Genomic DNA, 15,063 nt, shown 5'->3' on the forward strand with positions numbered 1-15,063 from the left:
CAATATGTGTTTCACACCCAATGATAGAAGCAAATTATTTTATTTTATTTTTATTTTTTATTTTTTGTTGTTGTTGTAAAAGAACAGCTTTTATGTTCAATGGTCATTTATTTGGATGGTAACTATTCATTTGGGTGGTAACTATGACTATTCAGTCTGCCGTCAAGCAGTTCGACTTTTGCCGTGAAGTCAATGTTTACGTGTAGGAGTGCGCTGGTCTATTGAGCTCCCATCTACGAAAGAAAATCGAGAAAATTGGGGATTGAAAGGAGGCGTATTTGTAGTTTTCGGCTAATTGGGAACACGTAAACAGGTAAATATTTTTAACTTGTGGATTCTCAAAAATAATGTTCAAATTATAGTGATACTCAAATTCTATCATATTTTTAACTACAAGGAATGGTTGTCTGGAAGACCAAGAAATCCCAGAAAGACTTAGCAATCATATGAGAAATTGAGCAATTAATATGTCTACTCAAAATTAGCAAAATATTATCGGTAACATATATCTAGCAAGCTACCTAACAAGTTGATCATGTGATTGTTGTTTACTAGATACTAGTGTCGAAAATCTGCATCATAGCTCGCTGACATTTGCTCATCGATGGGCTATACATACTTAGCTAGCGCATTGATTTCGTTGCTTGCTAACATCAAATGGTTGTATAAATGTTACTACAATATTTTAAACTGTTTAAACAACGCCGCACTTGTATCCGTTGCACATTGTTTTCTTTATTTCTTGCATCTCAGAAAAGCTAGCTAGAGGAGCTATAGTCTATCAGCAAACGCAGCAAAAGTTAGCCTAGCTCAGTGCTTGGGAAACATGTCTGTAGTATTTTTGAACTAAGCAACATTTCCTAACAAGTATCATGTAAAACGTCTGCTCGTAAATAAATTAAACTTTACCTTTGTCAGTGAGTGTTCTTAACCCTCCTGTTATGTTGCGGGTCAAATTGACCCTTTTTAAAGTTTGAAAATCTAGGAAAAATACTTAAAATTATTTTTTCAATATGAAACTTCTTCTACTGGCCTTAATTAGTGTAATCAACATTTTAAATGAAAATGGTTCATTTCATGTATTTGCAAACCCCCCCTGTATGGGGATTGACCCGGGAACATTTTTGCTGTACCTAAAAAATGAACAGAACAGGAGGGTTAAGAGTGGAGTCCATAAACGCGCAAGTGATGGTCGTATGTCCCATATATGGAATATGGAAAAGTAATAGTATTAAGGGGTTCGTTAATTACCCTTGCGCCAGGTTTACGCATGTTCGTGTTTCTGTGGTATTGTTCTGCATAATAATGCTGCCATTTCATGAGCGTCTTGGAGATGTTGATTTGATGGGAATTGACTCATGAGACGCCTTTTTCGTGGTTTACGGTGTGTTTGTGTTGTACCTGGTTTGACTGCTAGTTAGCCTAAATGACAATGGATTGAAGCTTCATGGAAAAATAATTGTTTGGAAGGATAATAAGGCACCTTCCAGGGCAGTTGGGGGTCACATAAACAGTTTTTGTGGAAAGGTGCATCTCGGCTCAACATGTATATTCTGTAAATAAAGTCTCTCAGTTCAAAATTCAAAATATACTATACTTAACTATACTATACTATAATTTTGTTTTGAAATTTTTTGATTTTTGAAGTAGGACACTTCATTTACAGAATATACATGGTTACACAGGATTACATGTGTAAGTATCCTTACACATAGCATCCATCCGATAATCTCTGTGCTGTGTTCTGTGAAATGAATGCAGCTGGTGAATGTATTTCTGCCTCCCTTCAGGTACCCTGGACTTTTCAGAGACCCACTCTGACATGTCTTATGTCTTCGTCAATGACTCGTCTCAAACCAGTGTGCCACTGCTACAGGCGTGCATTGACGGGGACCTAGGCTACTCTAAGCGCCTACTGGAGACAGGCTGCGACCCCAACATTCGGGATAGCCGGGGACGCACCGGCCTGCACCTGGCTGCCGCCCGTGGCAATGTGGAGATTTGCCGCTTCCTGCACAAGTTTGGGGCTGACCTACTGGCTACTGATTACCAGGGCAACACTGCACTGCACCTGTGCGGCCATGTGGACACCATCCAATTCCTGGTGTCCAATGGCCTCAAGATTGACATATGGTCAGTGCACTGCTGTTTAGGGGAGTTGGGCTGGTTTATTATTGGACTGTTTTATTTTCAAGGACACGGAGAGACATGGGTCAGCATTCCTGTTTGTCTTAATCTAATTTCCGTCCCTAATAAGGAATCTGGAAACTAAAAGCAATTGAGAATTTAGACCAAGTTTATTGTTTAATTATGTGTCAATGGGATTTATCACCTCACTGGTTTTCTTAAAAGTAAATATTGCTGAAAGCACAAATGACACTGACCTATCACAACTTCTGCAAACTAGTATTTTATGTTTTATTATGTTTTATTATGTTTTACACTCAATTAAACATTCATATTTTCATCTATATACTGCTCCACTTTAACTGCTATGAACTGGCCTTTGAAGTGGAACAGTCACACAGAAGTGTTCATCTTGTGTGTTGTTCAGTAACCACAATGGGTCAACTCCTCTGGTGCTAGCAAAGAGACGAGGTGTGAACAAGGATGCCATTCGTCTGCTTGAGGGGCTGGAGGAGCAGGAGGTGAAGGGCTTCAACCGAGGGCCACACTCCAAGCTGGAGACCATGCAGATGGCTGAGAGTGAGAGGTGTGTGGAGGCCAGGCATAGAAAGCTGAAGCAATGTGCAAAGGACAATATGGGTCAATGGGGTTGTGCTAGAAACACAAACGGTAGTATTCAGCTTGTAACTTATCTTTGTTTTTTCTGTGAGTAGCTATATTGCATCACAGTATTTTTTTTATTCATGAACTTCAAAAATGGCAGTTCCTTCAATATTGACTGCCTAAATGGGAGTGGTTTCTTATCAGGATAACAGAAGGAAATCAAACCTGTTCAGGAAGCTTTCCAAACATTATTCAGTGTCAGTGCCTTTGACAATTACTATGCAAATGTAAAGTTCCATTTGCTTCCAAAATACAGGTGTTAAGTACACTAGTTACTGATCTACTAGGACCAAAATGGCATTCTATAAAATTCGTTTTCTGACTTGCATTCTGCTTACATTGCTGGGCAGTGGAGTTGAGTAGCTTGGCTGTTTTTGCGTGTAATAATCAGTTAACACTTTTCATATATTAGAGAATTTCACATCACCAGCCTCGGGCTGGTGGGTGTTTGCGTGCTTAACGTGTGCCTCAATGGAAAAAGCTCATTAACGGTGAAGTGCATTGGAACTCTTTTTTGTTCCCTTTTTTCCCCCGCAGTGCTATGGAGAGCCACTCCCTTCTCAACCCCAACCTGCAAAACAGCGAGGGTGTGCTGTCCAGCTTCCGTACCACCTGGCAGGAGTTTGTGGAGGATCTGGGCTTCTGGAGAGTGCTACTCTTGTTGGTGGTCATTGCCCTTCTCTCCCTGGGCATTGCCTACTATGTCAGTGGGGTACTGCCCTTTGCCGCCAACCAGCTGGAGCTGGTGCACTGAGGCAAGGGGGCAGGGGAGGGGAGGGCAGGGACAGCCACCAGCTGGAAGGGAGTTGTCCTTGGTTTTTCTTTTTTGTTGTTGTTGTTATAAACTCAATCTTTAAGCCTTTTCTTCAATTCCCTGACCTTCCCGGCCCGTTTTCTCTTTCAGTAAAGTTGCCATCCTTGCAACAATAATATAAAGTTTATCATGCTAGGAATGATGTGAATGTTGAACACTATTTGGCATCTGGAAAACAATGCTGCTTTTCATTAAGTGACTGCTTCATGTTAAGGGAGATCAAGTTCTTATGTAATATAAACGACCAGTATCAACATGTTCTGCATATCATTTTATTCATATCATTTAGGTAAGCTTTAAACTAACCAAATTACAGTTTGATCTTTGTTTTTCATCATTGGTTGTAGAATGTTTCTGTGATACTCCTCTTATATTTGATATTTGTTCTAATGAAGGACCTATTTATTTGTAGTAAGACTAAATTAGCCCAGATTTGTTGCAATGAAGACACTTTGGGAGCAACCAAATAAACATGTCTGTCTTTGTTTTGTTTTTTTTCCTTCTTGTGTTAGATTCAGTCAGTACTACTGAGGTGAAAGGTTAAAGGCTGTTGGCGGACAGTGCTTTCTGTTGTCTTCACAGCACCAGTCCCTCTTGGTTGCTCTTTTTTTGTTCTGTTTGTTTTTATGTTGATGTTACCGTGTACTCCCGCCATAAATATTGCTTATTGGTAATACATCTATGTACCTACCCTATCGTGCATATTTATGCAAGTCCAGGACATTCTGTTCCCCACAATCTTTTCCCTTTCCAGGATACATAACAGGGGTATTCACCCAAGAGTTTATCTATACATTTTGCACTTCTATTTTATGTTTTGACAAAAAGATTCAGTACAAATCCCTGTATCCCTGCATGTTATAAGTATCCCTATACATCATACACTGGTATAAAGAAAACGATACATTTTTGTTAAGGTTGGGGATGTCCGCAGTTTCTACACAATCTGTGTAATTGTGTTCTCAATTTAGATTTTTTTTGTTTGTTTTTTTGTATGTTGTTAAATTGTGTTGAACTATGTAGAATACCATGATGACTACCATTTTTTATAATGCAATGATGTCCTTTAATGCAACATTTTTTCTGTTGTCCGTTTAATTTTCCCATGCTTCAGGGCTTCATTAACTGGGGGGCCTTTAAATCATGTCGGATTGTGTTTTTATTGTGCATACGGTTATCTTCTGTATCTTTTGTACCTGTAACCATTCAAAATGATTATATATCCTTTGCTTTAGATTCATGTATTCATCGTCACTCATTAAAGTCATGTTCTCGTATTTGTTGTTGCTGCTGCTGGATGTTGTTACAGGTGTGTTACTATATAATGCTAAGGAGTAGGACATTCTGTATGTGATATGTGTTTAACTGAACTGTCGAACTGGCGGAGAGACTGTCGTGAATGGGATGGCTGTTTTATTAGTCTGTTATTCGTAAACGAAAGGGGCTACAAACCCAAAATGACCAAAAGTCATCAATAGTCCGCGTCCAGTCACAGACGATGTGCATGGCCTGCTGTACACAATCTCATCAAAACGTGTTGTCTAGATTCTGAAAGGGGCTGGCCGAGACAGAGGGAAAGGAGAGCGTTTCGAACGGGATGAATCCGACATTTAAGATGATCTAAAATATAACATTTTCCAATGATGAATCTTAGAGGATTATTTCAAGATTTCAATCCAAGGTAGGTAAAATACTTAATTTCAAATGCTAAAGCCTTGCGCTTGCCGAGCAACGCCTGGCTTGACAGCTAACATTAGCTAGCTAGCTATCTTATTCGTAGGCCTTGTTAGCTGGAAGCAACGTTAGCTCGACCGCGTAAAGCTTTTATCGAAATAAACAATTGAATTGGTGACGTTTGTTGTTGGAGTGAATGTCTTCTCGTACTTTTGTGTCCGAATGAATACAGCTAGACTATAGCTTCCGAAACTGAATGATAGGTTGCTTGATAACTAGATAACTAGACTAGCAACCCGAATCCTCGTTGTAAATTCAGAGGAGAGCTCGACACTTGTTAATGTTAGCTAGCCGTACCGATAAGCGTTTGAATGCGGTGGTCAGCAGGTTGGCTATGCTGGGTAGCTAGCTAAGTTATGAAAGTCATTTCCTACAACTGCCCCGAGTATATCGTTGACTGCATGTCTCATCGCTTGACAACACCACACAATTTACCATAGAGTACCGAGCGGTTGCCGGAGTGGTCTAACAATATCGAGTCAGTGACAGGTTTAGCATTATATCAAACAAGCGCACTTACAAAGCTTTTTCGCACTGATGAAGTTTTAGCTGACAATGGTTAAACTGAGAAAATACGACACGCCACTCACGTTTTCAATTATATATCCTTAGATCGAATAAAGCTTTTTTTTAATATAATGGATCAAACTTGGCATGGCATTATAGCTAGCGTTTCGCGTAACGTTGTTATGTTGGACCACTTTCTGACATCTGATGTCCCTGGATTCCTTACTAGAGTTAGCAACAAACGTATAAAAAGTATTACATTGCCACGCAAAGACAGCTGCCAATGTTGCAAGCTAACATTAGCTAGTGATACTTTGGATTGGCTTGGATTAGGCTATATTTTTGGTTAAATACCAACATTGCGCGAAAGATAGCCGTCCGTGGTGGACAGAAATACTTTTGACAACCCTGATATTACAAGTTAAAAACAACTATGAGTAGGCTATACAGATGAGTGACAAATGAAAGAAAAAAAAACTTAGAGTGTCTTGGTGAGGTGTTGGGCCACCACAAGTATTCAGAACAGCTTCAGTGCACCTTGGCATTGATTCTACAAGTCTCTGGAACTCTACTGGAGGGATGGAACACATATTCCCTCGTTTGGTGTTTTGATGATGGTGGTGGAGAGCGCGGTCCAACATGTCCAAAATATCCCATAGGTGTTTAATTGGATTGAGATCTGGTGACAGCGAAGGTCATAGCATATGATTCACATCATTTTCATGCTCATCAAACCCTTCAGTGACCACCTCATGCCCTGTGGATGGGGGCATTGTCATCCTGGAAGAGACCACTGCCATCAGGATAGAAATATTTCATCATAGGATAAAGGTGATCACTCAGAGTAACTTTGTATTGATTTGCAGTGACCCTTCCCTCTAAGGTGACAAGTGGACCAAAATCATGCCAGGAAAATGCCCCCCCCCCCCCCCCCCCCCCCACAGCATAACAGAGCCACCGGACCCCCTGACTGTAGGGGCTTAGCATTCAGCCCTGTACCATTGTCTTGGTGTACGCCACAGATGCACTCACTCACTTGTCGAGAATATAGTGAAGGGTGACTCATATCAGTTTTTTTCCCCATCTCTGTAGACCAAGGCCTATGATTTTTGCACCACTGAACTCTCAAATATGCATTTGTCTTTGTAATGAGGATTTATGCACTTCAACCCTATTATAATATCCCTCTCTATGTAGTTGTCGACGGACTGTTCTTGCTGACATGGTCTGATCACGTTCTGCATTGACAGTCTCAGTCACCTGAGGAAGAGTTGCTCTTCTGTTTTTCCTTATGTGTCGCACTAATGCACATGCATCAAGGTCATCGAATGTGCAGTTTCAACCACAATTTCCAACCCTATTTACTGATGTCTTTCCCATAGATTTAATGTCAAATGTCACTTTAATCACTGTTCCTACTGAAGCACTAGCCAGTTGTGCAGTCTTTGTGACTGAAGCTCCTGCCATCCGTGCCCCAATAATAAACCCTCATTCAAGGTCGCTTTGATCTTTTGCTCATCATCTTGATCCAATATCGAGGTCAACTGGGCTGGCTCAGCATTTTTATACATGCCACAGAGCATGATAAGATGTTAATTGCTTAATTGTATCATGCAGTACACCTGCATGGAAACATCTGCATTTGTTTTGTTTCTCCTCTCATTTATTCAGGATTTTCCATTAATTTGTCACCCGTCTACTTTAAACCACAGTAACACAACTGAACGGAAAATAATTATCGCTCAATGGCCACAACATGATTTGCAGCTTAGCACCGTAAAAGCAGATTCACCAATTTATTATGAATAAAAGACAAACATGGAAAGAAATAAACATTTCCTGCTATATAAACAGCCTTTTTTTATTACATTTCCAAATAGAGATACATGTAATACTATCTATATTGTGTGGAACTCTTTGTTTTTGGTGTTGAAAATGAGCAGAATCCTGCCTCTTTTGTTGTGTTGCTTATAGACTATAACATACCAATCTATCACTATACTACTCTGCTGAGCTGGGAATGGACCTGCTTGTTGGAATTTGTCAACCTTGGTGTGTGTCTTGTGGGGGGACATTGAGAATGTATCTGATAATGCTATTTTGCATAACCTGCATTATTTTTCAGCTGTTTTGATAAGCCCTATAGTATATAGGCTACATGGCATGGCATATACCATGCACAGCATGCATAGTGAAACTGGCACTGAGTCAGTGTTATTAATAAAAGCTTTGTTAATACTGAGCATACTCGGCTGTCTTCAGGTTTTGATAGAAAAGCAGCTAGCATGACAAACTAAAGGCTTGCATTTAGTCTTTACATTAGCTACCATGAATAACATAATTTTAATATTTGTGAGGTAATTTGAGTCTTAGGCTGGGGGAGTGAGGGATTGTGATTTAAATCAAATCAGTGATTAAGTCATGTCATTTTTTCTCTTCTAGCAAGTTCCTCATTTACGCATGCCTGTTGCTGTTCTCTGTGCTGCTGTCTCTGCGGTTGGATGGGGTGATCCAGTGGAGTTATTGGGCGGTATTCACGCCCATCTGGCTTTGGAAGCTGATGGTCATCATTGGTGCATCTGTTGGCACGGGAGTCTGGGCCCACAACCCTCAGTACAGGTCTGTTGAGCTTAGAGTGTTAATATGTTCTTAATACTGTATGTTACCTACATTTTCAGATTTTCTCAGCATTGCACTATAAGGTATGAAATACATTCTGCATACAGAGAAAGTCAGTCATTATTTGAAATGAGCTAATGCTGTAGCAAATGTCTTCACTCCTTGTGCATGTCGTATGGTAAGAGTGAGTGTGTGTGTGTGCTGTTGGTTCAGGGCAGAGGGGGAGACGTGTGTGGAGTTCAAGGCCATGCTGATAGCTGTGGGGATCCACCTTCTGCTGCTGATATTCGAGGTGCTGGTGTGCCACCGCATCGAGAGGGGCTCCCACTTCTGGCTGCTGGTCTTCATGCCCCTGTTCTTCGTCTCCCCCGTCTCCGTGGCTGCGTGCGTCTGGGGCTTTAGGCACGACCGCTCTCTGGAGGTGAGAAACTACTGCTGGGCGAAGGCATCCTAAAAAACAATTCACTTTTTTCTGTTAAGTTGGAATATACTTGAGGTCCTGGTCTGTAGTCTATTTGTAAACAACACTAATATTTTTCTGTTGTAGTTCTAAATTTACCAGTGTTATTCATCTCACTGTTTTGGAGGAGGGATACTCTATGTGCCACTTCTGTCTAACGGTTATTGATGATTATGACTAATCTGATTAGTGTCTCCCTTCCTTTATCTCTGTTTATTTCTGCCTCTGTAGCTCGAAATTCTGTGCTCTGTGAACATCCTTCAGTTCATTTTCATCGCCCTTCGGCTGGATAAGATCATTAACTGGCCCTGGCTGGTAAGTGCTCCCTGGGAAGATCTCACTTGGCTGCGATACTGTGTGACTCAGGCATTGTTGACCATTTTGTGGTAATACTGAAGGTGTTTTACAATGTTATTCCATCAAACATGTCACCAGGGACAATTCTGCACATGGTGGAGTATGTGTGCTTGTGTGTGTGTGTGTGTGTGTGTGTGTACGAGTCATTCCAAGAATTGGCCACCACAAGCAAATAACCCAAAGCTTAAGTAATGTTCCGTGAGCATTTCTCTTATTGTAGCATATTTGTCTGTGCTTGTTAACATTGTGAGTGTAACAGACCTTGTCTGTTTTCTGTAAGGTGGTGTGTGTGCCACTGTGGATCCTCATGTCCTTCCTCTGCCTGGTGGTTCTGTACTACATCGTTTGGTCTGTGCTCTTCCTCCGCTCCATGGATGTCATAGCTGAACAGCGACGCACCCACATCACCATGGCGATCAGCTGGATGACCATCGTTGTGCCCTTGCTCACGTTTGAGGTGAACCGCCTGCTCTGTCTTCAGCTGTCTCTCGTTCAGCTCGGCTTTCGGTGGTTTTGTGACAGCACACTGTTTCAGCGGCACGCTGTTATTAAGTGTGGTAATCACGCTCTGAAGAATGTGCATTTCCTACATTCAGTTCAGACTCCCCCTTTACCCCCTACTCACAGCAACAAGACAGACTACGATCAGGTCTCAGCAAGAAAGCACTCAATACTCACCTGATGACAACTCATCCAAAATGAGTTGAGTCTGGGAGCTGGAGTGATGGAATTGTTTAGATGTACATGGTGCTTTTCAATTCTGTTGGTCATCGTCTTGTAGTGATTGTAATAATTCAGTCACAATCAAGTCTTTCTTTTCTATGTGTGGTGATTTAGATCCTCCTGGTGCACAAGTTGGATGGCCACAACAGCTTCAGCTATGTCCCAGTGTTTGTGCCTCTGTGGCTGTCCCTTGTCACCTTAATGGTAACAACCTTTGGCCAGAAAGGAGGCAACCACTGTGAGTGCTTCCTCAACTCAATTCATCATGGAAAACAATTCCTTTGTATGTTTCCCTCAAGACCATGGTGTTAGCATAAGTTATAACTCATTCGGTGATATGTGATATGATACGCTTGTCACATGTTTTGTTCTAAAGGAAGAATTACGGTCTATTTTTTGAATAGTTCGTTTTCTTTACATTGTTGAAACATAACCTCTGACCTGCTTCTCTGATAGGGTGGTTTGGCATCCGCAAGGATTTCTGCCAGTTCCTGCTTGAGCTGTTCCCCTTCCTGCGGGAGTACGGCAATATCTCATACGACTTGCATCACGAGGACCCTGAAGTGTCTGAAGAGCTGCCAGCTCCAGAACCGCCCAAGATAGCCCCGATGTTCCGCAAGAAGACAGGGGTGGTGATCACACAGAGCCCAGGGAAGTACTTTGTGCCCCCTCCAAAACTGTCTATCGACATGCCTGACTAGAGACCTGAGTGTGTCGCCAAAAACTGTGTTTCTCACATGGGGGACAGGGAGAGCATGAAACCTGTCCGTCTGACTTTACCTGTCTGGCAGAAGTTCAAGGAGATGGGAGATTGTCCAAGGGACAAGTCAAGTGCCAGTGTGATGAAAACACAAAATGGCCAAATTATCACCTAAGAACCCCTTTGTTCACATATTTCTTTTTGAACAGGAGGATGGCTGTTTTACCAGTATTATTATTTTCACTTTCAGAAGACATGCTGGCAACTTTTAGCTTGTTTATCTTCCACCTGATTTGTCAACACTGCGTTGTGGCTGTGTTTGGGTGGGTGGGGGGGGGGGGTGCATTGGCCTTATTTTCAGCTAACCCCTGCCTGGTTTACTTCATACAGCCAAATTTGGCTAGTTGGAAATAGGCATGTTTTTCTCTGTTTGCACATTCCTCCCGTACATATATTGTGCAGCAAAGAAGGTCTGCAAGGGTAATGCAAAGTCTGTTCCCATTACTCACCATTACTGCTTTATGAAAATTGAGCGGTATGTATGGCTGACAAGTTTCCCACCTAAGCATGACTTGAGTTCTGCGACCAAAATGATTTGAGCTTACTTAACTGCACTTACATCAGGAACTTCAAATGGCAGATATGTGTGATTCCACTGCTGCTGAGAATTCCTGAGGCTGAGTCACTGACTATGGCATCACAAAAATACCTGTAAGAAGTGAATGCCAGGGATGTAGCCATAACATAGTCATTTCTTTTCCTTGAGTTTTCATGTTTTGTCTTCAAGCTGCCTTCCACACAAACACATGCAAGAACTGGCAGAATGAGGAGCAACTGACAGTACTGGAAGGGATCCAGGAAGAGAGATATTGGCTAGAATGGAACAAAAATACTATTTTAGTTTTGAGCGGTTCTGAGCTACCATGGTATGGGCTAAGTGTGCTTATATTAGAGAACATAGCTGTGCTGTTCCTGAATGCTGGTCTTGATACTGACGTTGTTGTGGGAGGCTGGGCACTTTTCAGAAAGTATCTGCTGGAAAATATGAAACATCCGCTTAGCTGATGTTTGGTGGTGGATGTTCGGTGGTGGCTGTTCGGATTGGCTTCCTTGTATTGAAGAATCGGAACAGTTGCTTGACTTTAGTAAAATCTGTGATGTTGCTATGGATGGATGACAGAGGGACGGATCTTTGCAGATTTACAATAATACTCTGACTGAGGAAAATAGTCTCAAAGGACGCATCACATTGTGAAACAGTTGATCTGCTACCATAAAAGGTAGGCGCCATCATCTGTAAAAGTGGCAATGTATGCAGGTCCTTCCCTTTCCCCCTTTTCATCCAGCTGATGACTGATAGTTACTGTTTAATTGATACAATTCTAGAATGTTCCTTTTCTAACACTTGCTTTCCCTATGAACCCTAACTGGCATCATTCAACCAGTACTTTTACCGGTTTGGCAGTTCACTGTTTAAATTCTGTTTAAATTTCAGTTGTATTTCATGTCCCTGCTTGGCTGCAATCCCAGAATAACTGAAGTCTGGAATGTGTTTTAAGGGCACCTAGCGCTGTGCTCCAAAAAGCACTCTGGGATTTTGCTGCTGTTATGTAATATTTTCACTTCATTTTTATCTTTTAATTTTGAACATTCTGGGGAAATAATCTAAGAATTTGCTTGTTAACACCCAGAAAAGTGTTTTAACTGACTGAAAGTGGCACATGCCCAGGTTAATGAGTCTTGTGAGACAGAATAGTGATATCGTATGTATTATCACCCGTGCTTTCTCCCTGGGTTTTCCTTCCCAGAACACCCTGCAGGTGCTGTGGAACTTCCATGTAGCAATCCCTTTATTTTAGTCTCTTTGGGAAGGCAGAGCATGAACTACATGTAGCAGTGCCCAAGACAGACCAGTAGGTGGCAATATCACCTTTTCAAGCTTTTGAGGACCAGCGAGAATGACAGCCTACAAATCTGTATGACATAAACTATTGTACTGTGTCTGGAGCTGGAAGGCCATTTAAATAGTTCCGACATAAAACCCACGGGCAGTGGCACTCAAGCGTCAAGCTGAGGAAAGTGCAACCGCTGTATCTGTTCTGTTTTTTTTTCTCTTCTTCAACTGTTGAAATATTTAACAGTTTTGCTATCTCCATTCAGCCAAGAAAAATCTTAAAGGGCTGTGTCAGATTGTTTGCTTTGTCTTTTTATCCAAAATTCTCAATGGAAGTTTTCTGAAATAACGTCTTGGAAACTAATCATTTTGCTGTGTCTTAAAAAACGTGAAAGACTTAAGGACAACCTTTGCCCTAGAGGACAATTCTTCAGCCTTACATTTTATAGTAACAGTCAAAGATTCACTGTAACTGCCGCTACGTAATAACTACTCACTGCTCTTCCCTGACCTTGTGATTTACCATTTATCACTCTGTGTAAAGCACTCCTCCTTCCTTCTCAAATACGCTTTCTAATACCTTATTTAGTATTTAGTTCCCCCAGATGTTGCTCCTAGGTCCATTGGTTGTCATGGTAATCGATGGCATAATTCGCCCTCTTTTTCTTTTTTTTTAACTAGATTTATGTCTTTGGGATCTGGCAACCACAGTTGTTGTGCATCCTGGAACCGAGTCTCTGTTTCTGTTGTGTAACAGTTTAGTGTGATGTTCTCTTAAGTGCACATCCGCTCTCAGCTGGCCTGAGAGGTACCTGACAAGTACTGATGTTCTTTTTTTATTATTATTTTGGTTGGACCAATGTTATTGTGCTATTGACAAGTCTTTTGAAGTCTTGAATGCAATATATGTGTATTAATTTCAAAATCCAGATAAGGAATGTAACTATTACTGTAATTGTTTGGTTATAAACTTATAACAATAAAATACACTGTTGAAAACGTACCCCATACTCATATTGTTTTGGTTTTAATTGTGGTCAGGTTTTGGAGAATCCTATGAGTAAAGGGCAATGTAAGTTATAATGAAGAAATAGATTGCGGTTGGGTTGGGCTAATGGTGAGCTATTTCTCTTTTCATTGTTTATGTGCATATATGTGGGCAGCATTTGTAGCTGTAAAAGTCTCATAGTGCATGCTGGATCCAATGAAATTCTTAAGTCACAATGGTGCTTGTTGCCGTCTGTTTTGGAATGGAGAGGCAATGAACAGTGGAATTGGAGCACCCTGGGAATAAGCCAAGCGTGAAAGCACAAGTTCCGAGTCTGGTGAAAGGTTTGGTGCAGTCCATGAAGAGACAGCCAGAGGAATCAGCAGTGGTGACCTGGAGAGTGACTCCACTGTACATCTCAGTAAATAACATCAGGACTGTAGGTTTAGGGTCTAAGCCTAGTGTTTAATCCTGTCCACGCCATGTAAGTCAGGACATTCAAAAGCACAGTGATTAGTGCCTCTACTTCATGTAAATGCCAAACCAGACGTAGCATAAGGTGATCAACCTTCAGTTTCCCATTCTGAAACTATTATTGTGGGGATTTGTAATGTAGTTGTTCAGAATATTGTTATTGCCTGGAATATTTTTTTCCAGAAACTCCCACACAATTTGTTTAAATGTGATTCATCTTGCCAGGATTGTATTATTCAGCCACATGAAGCATAAAATTCCTTGTATCAGAGGATTCATTTTGTTTAATCATATAATATTGCAACTGCTACCATATGTTATGTATCCAAACATCAAAACCAATGGGCTGATTGACTGAAAACTTGGTACACGCGATCCATCCATATGCTATCAGTTATCCGATTTTTTCAAAACAGATATTAAGGTCAAAGTTCAGCAATGACTTAATGGAGATTCTTAAGTAAGTGTGATTTTAGTATAATTGCCCATTATAGAGGCATCTGTTCTTATCATTCTACCTCTGAAATGACATGATTGACATGTGAAGTGGCTTTGACGCAACATTTGCCAATGGTCTGTAAGAGGTGCCTTACACTACGTGAGTTTTTAGCTTGTGTGATGGAATGATCACAATCTGGGTGGGTCCTGGGGTTACATGTCTGGAAAGATAGCATTTTTTTGCTTTGGAAGATTGTGTTCTTCAGACCTGACTGTCGTAGGAAGGTTCATTCCTCAATCTGGGAGGCCAGTGAAGGAAAAATGTGCAGCCATGGAAGGTTACCAAATTGCCAGAGGTTGATGCGCAGAGAGCTCTAGCAGCGGTATACGATCTGATGATGGATTGAGGATAGAAAGCCATGCCCTTGACTGTCTAATAGACCACCACCAGGCTGCAGAATTTCATTTGAGCAGCAGTTGGAAGCCAGTGACAAGGACAAGGCAAAACCATATTTGAGAGGTTGAAAACCAGTCTAGCAGCAGCATTTTGGAATTAAGTGAAGTG

The 15,063-nt window shown here is 41.2% G+C and overlaps 2 protein-coding genes across 2 annotated transcripts; both read left to right on the top strand.

Moving 5' to 3' along the window:
* Positions 1–158: 158 nt before the first annotated feature.
* Positions 159–4,881, top strand: LOC118223381 (ankyrin repeat domain-containing protein 46). Its single transcript, XM_035409811.1, has 4 exons — positions 159–313; positions 1,791–2,133; positions 2,555–2,713; positions 3,328–4,881. The coding sequence occupies exons 2-4, from the start codon at positions 1,823–1,825 to the stop codon at positions 3,542–3,544; spliced, it is 687 nt and encodes a 228-aa protein (XP_035265702.1). The 5' UTR covers positions 159–313; positions 1,791–1,822; the 3' UTR covers positions 3,545–4,881.
* On the top strand, positions 4,776–13,606 carry LOC118223380 (transmembrane protein 185A). The gene is made up of 8 exons (XM_035409810.1): positions 4,776–4,913; positions 5,150–5,285; positions 8,288–8,464; positions 8,678–8,885; positions 9,156–9,239; positions 9,562–9,738; positions 10,119–10,242; positions 10,461–13,606. The coding sequence occupies exons 2-8, from the start codon at positions 5,245–5,247 to the stop codon at positions 10,703–10,705; spliced, it is 1,056 nt and encodes a 351-aa protein (XP_035265701.1). The 5' UTR covers positions 4,776–4,913; positions 5,150–5,244; the 3' UTR covers positions 10,706–13,606.
* The last annotated feature ends 1,457 nt before the right edge of the window (positions 13,607–15,063 follow it).

The sequence above is a fragment of the Anguilla anguilla genome, chromosome 3 (assembly GCF_013347855.1).
Source record: "Anguilla anguilla isolate fAngAng1 chromosome 3, fAngAng1.pri, whole genome shotgun sequence".
Classification (NCBI taxonomy): Eukaryota; Metazoa; Chordata; class Actinopteri; order Anguilliformes; family Anguillidae; genus Anguilla; species Anguilla anguilla.

Coding starts and splice junctions, on each gene's coding strand:
- LOC118223381 (XM_035409811.1), top strand. CDS start 1,823: ATGTCTTATGTCTTCGTCAATGACTCGTCTCAAACCAGTGTGCCACTG. Junction 2,134..2,554: donor GGCCTCAAGATTGACATATG/GTCAGTGCACTG, acceptor TGTGTTGTTCAG/TAACCACAATGGGTCAACTC. Junction 2,714..3,327: donor CAGATGGCTGAGAGTGAGAG/GTGTGTGGAGGC, acceptor TTTCCCCCGCAG/TGCTATGGAGAGCCACTCCC.
- LOC118223380 (XM_035409810.1), top strand. CDS start 5,245: ATGATGAATCTTAGAGGATTATTTCAAGATTTCAATCCAAG. Junction 8,465..8,677: donor GCCCACAACCCTCAGTACAG/GTCTGTTGAGCT, acceptor CTGTTGGTTCAG/GGCAGAGGGGGAGACGTGTG. Junction 9,240..9,561: donor TCATTAACTGGCCCTGGCTG/GTAAGTGCTCCC, acceptor GTTTTCTGTAAG/GTGGTGTGTGTGCCACTGTG.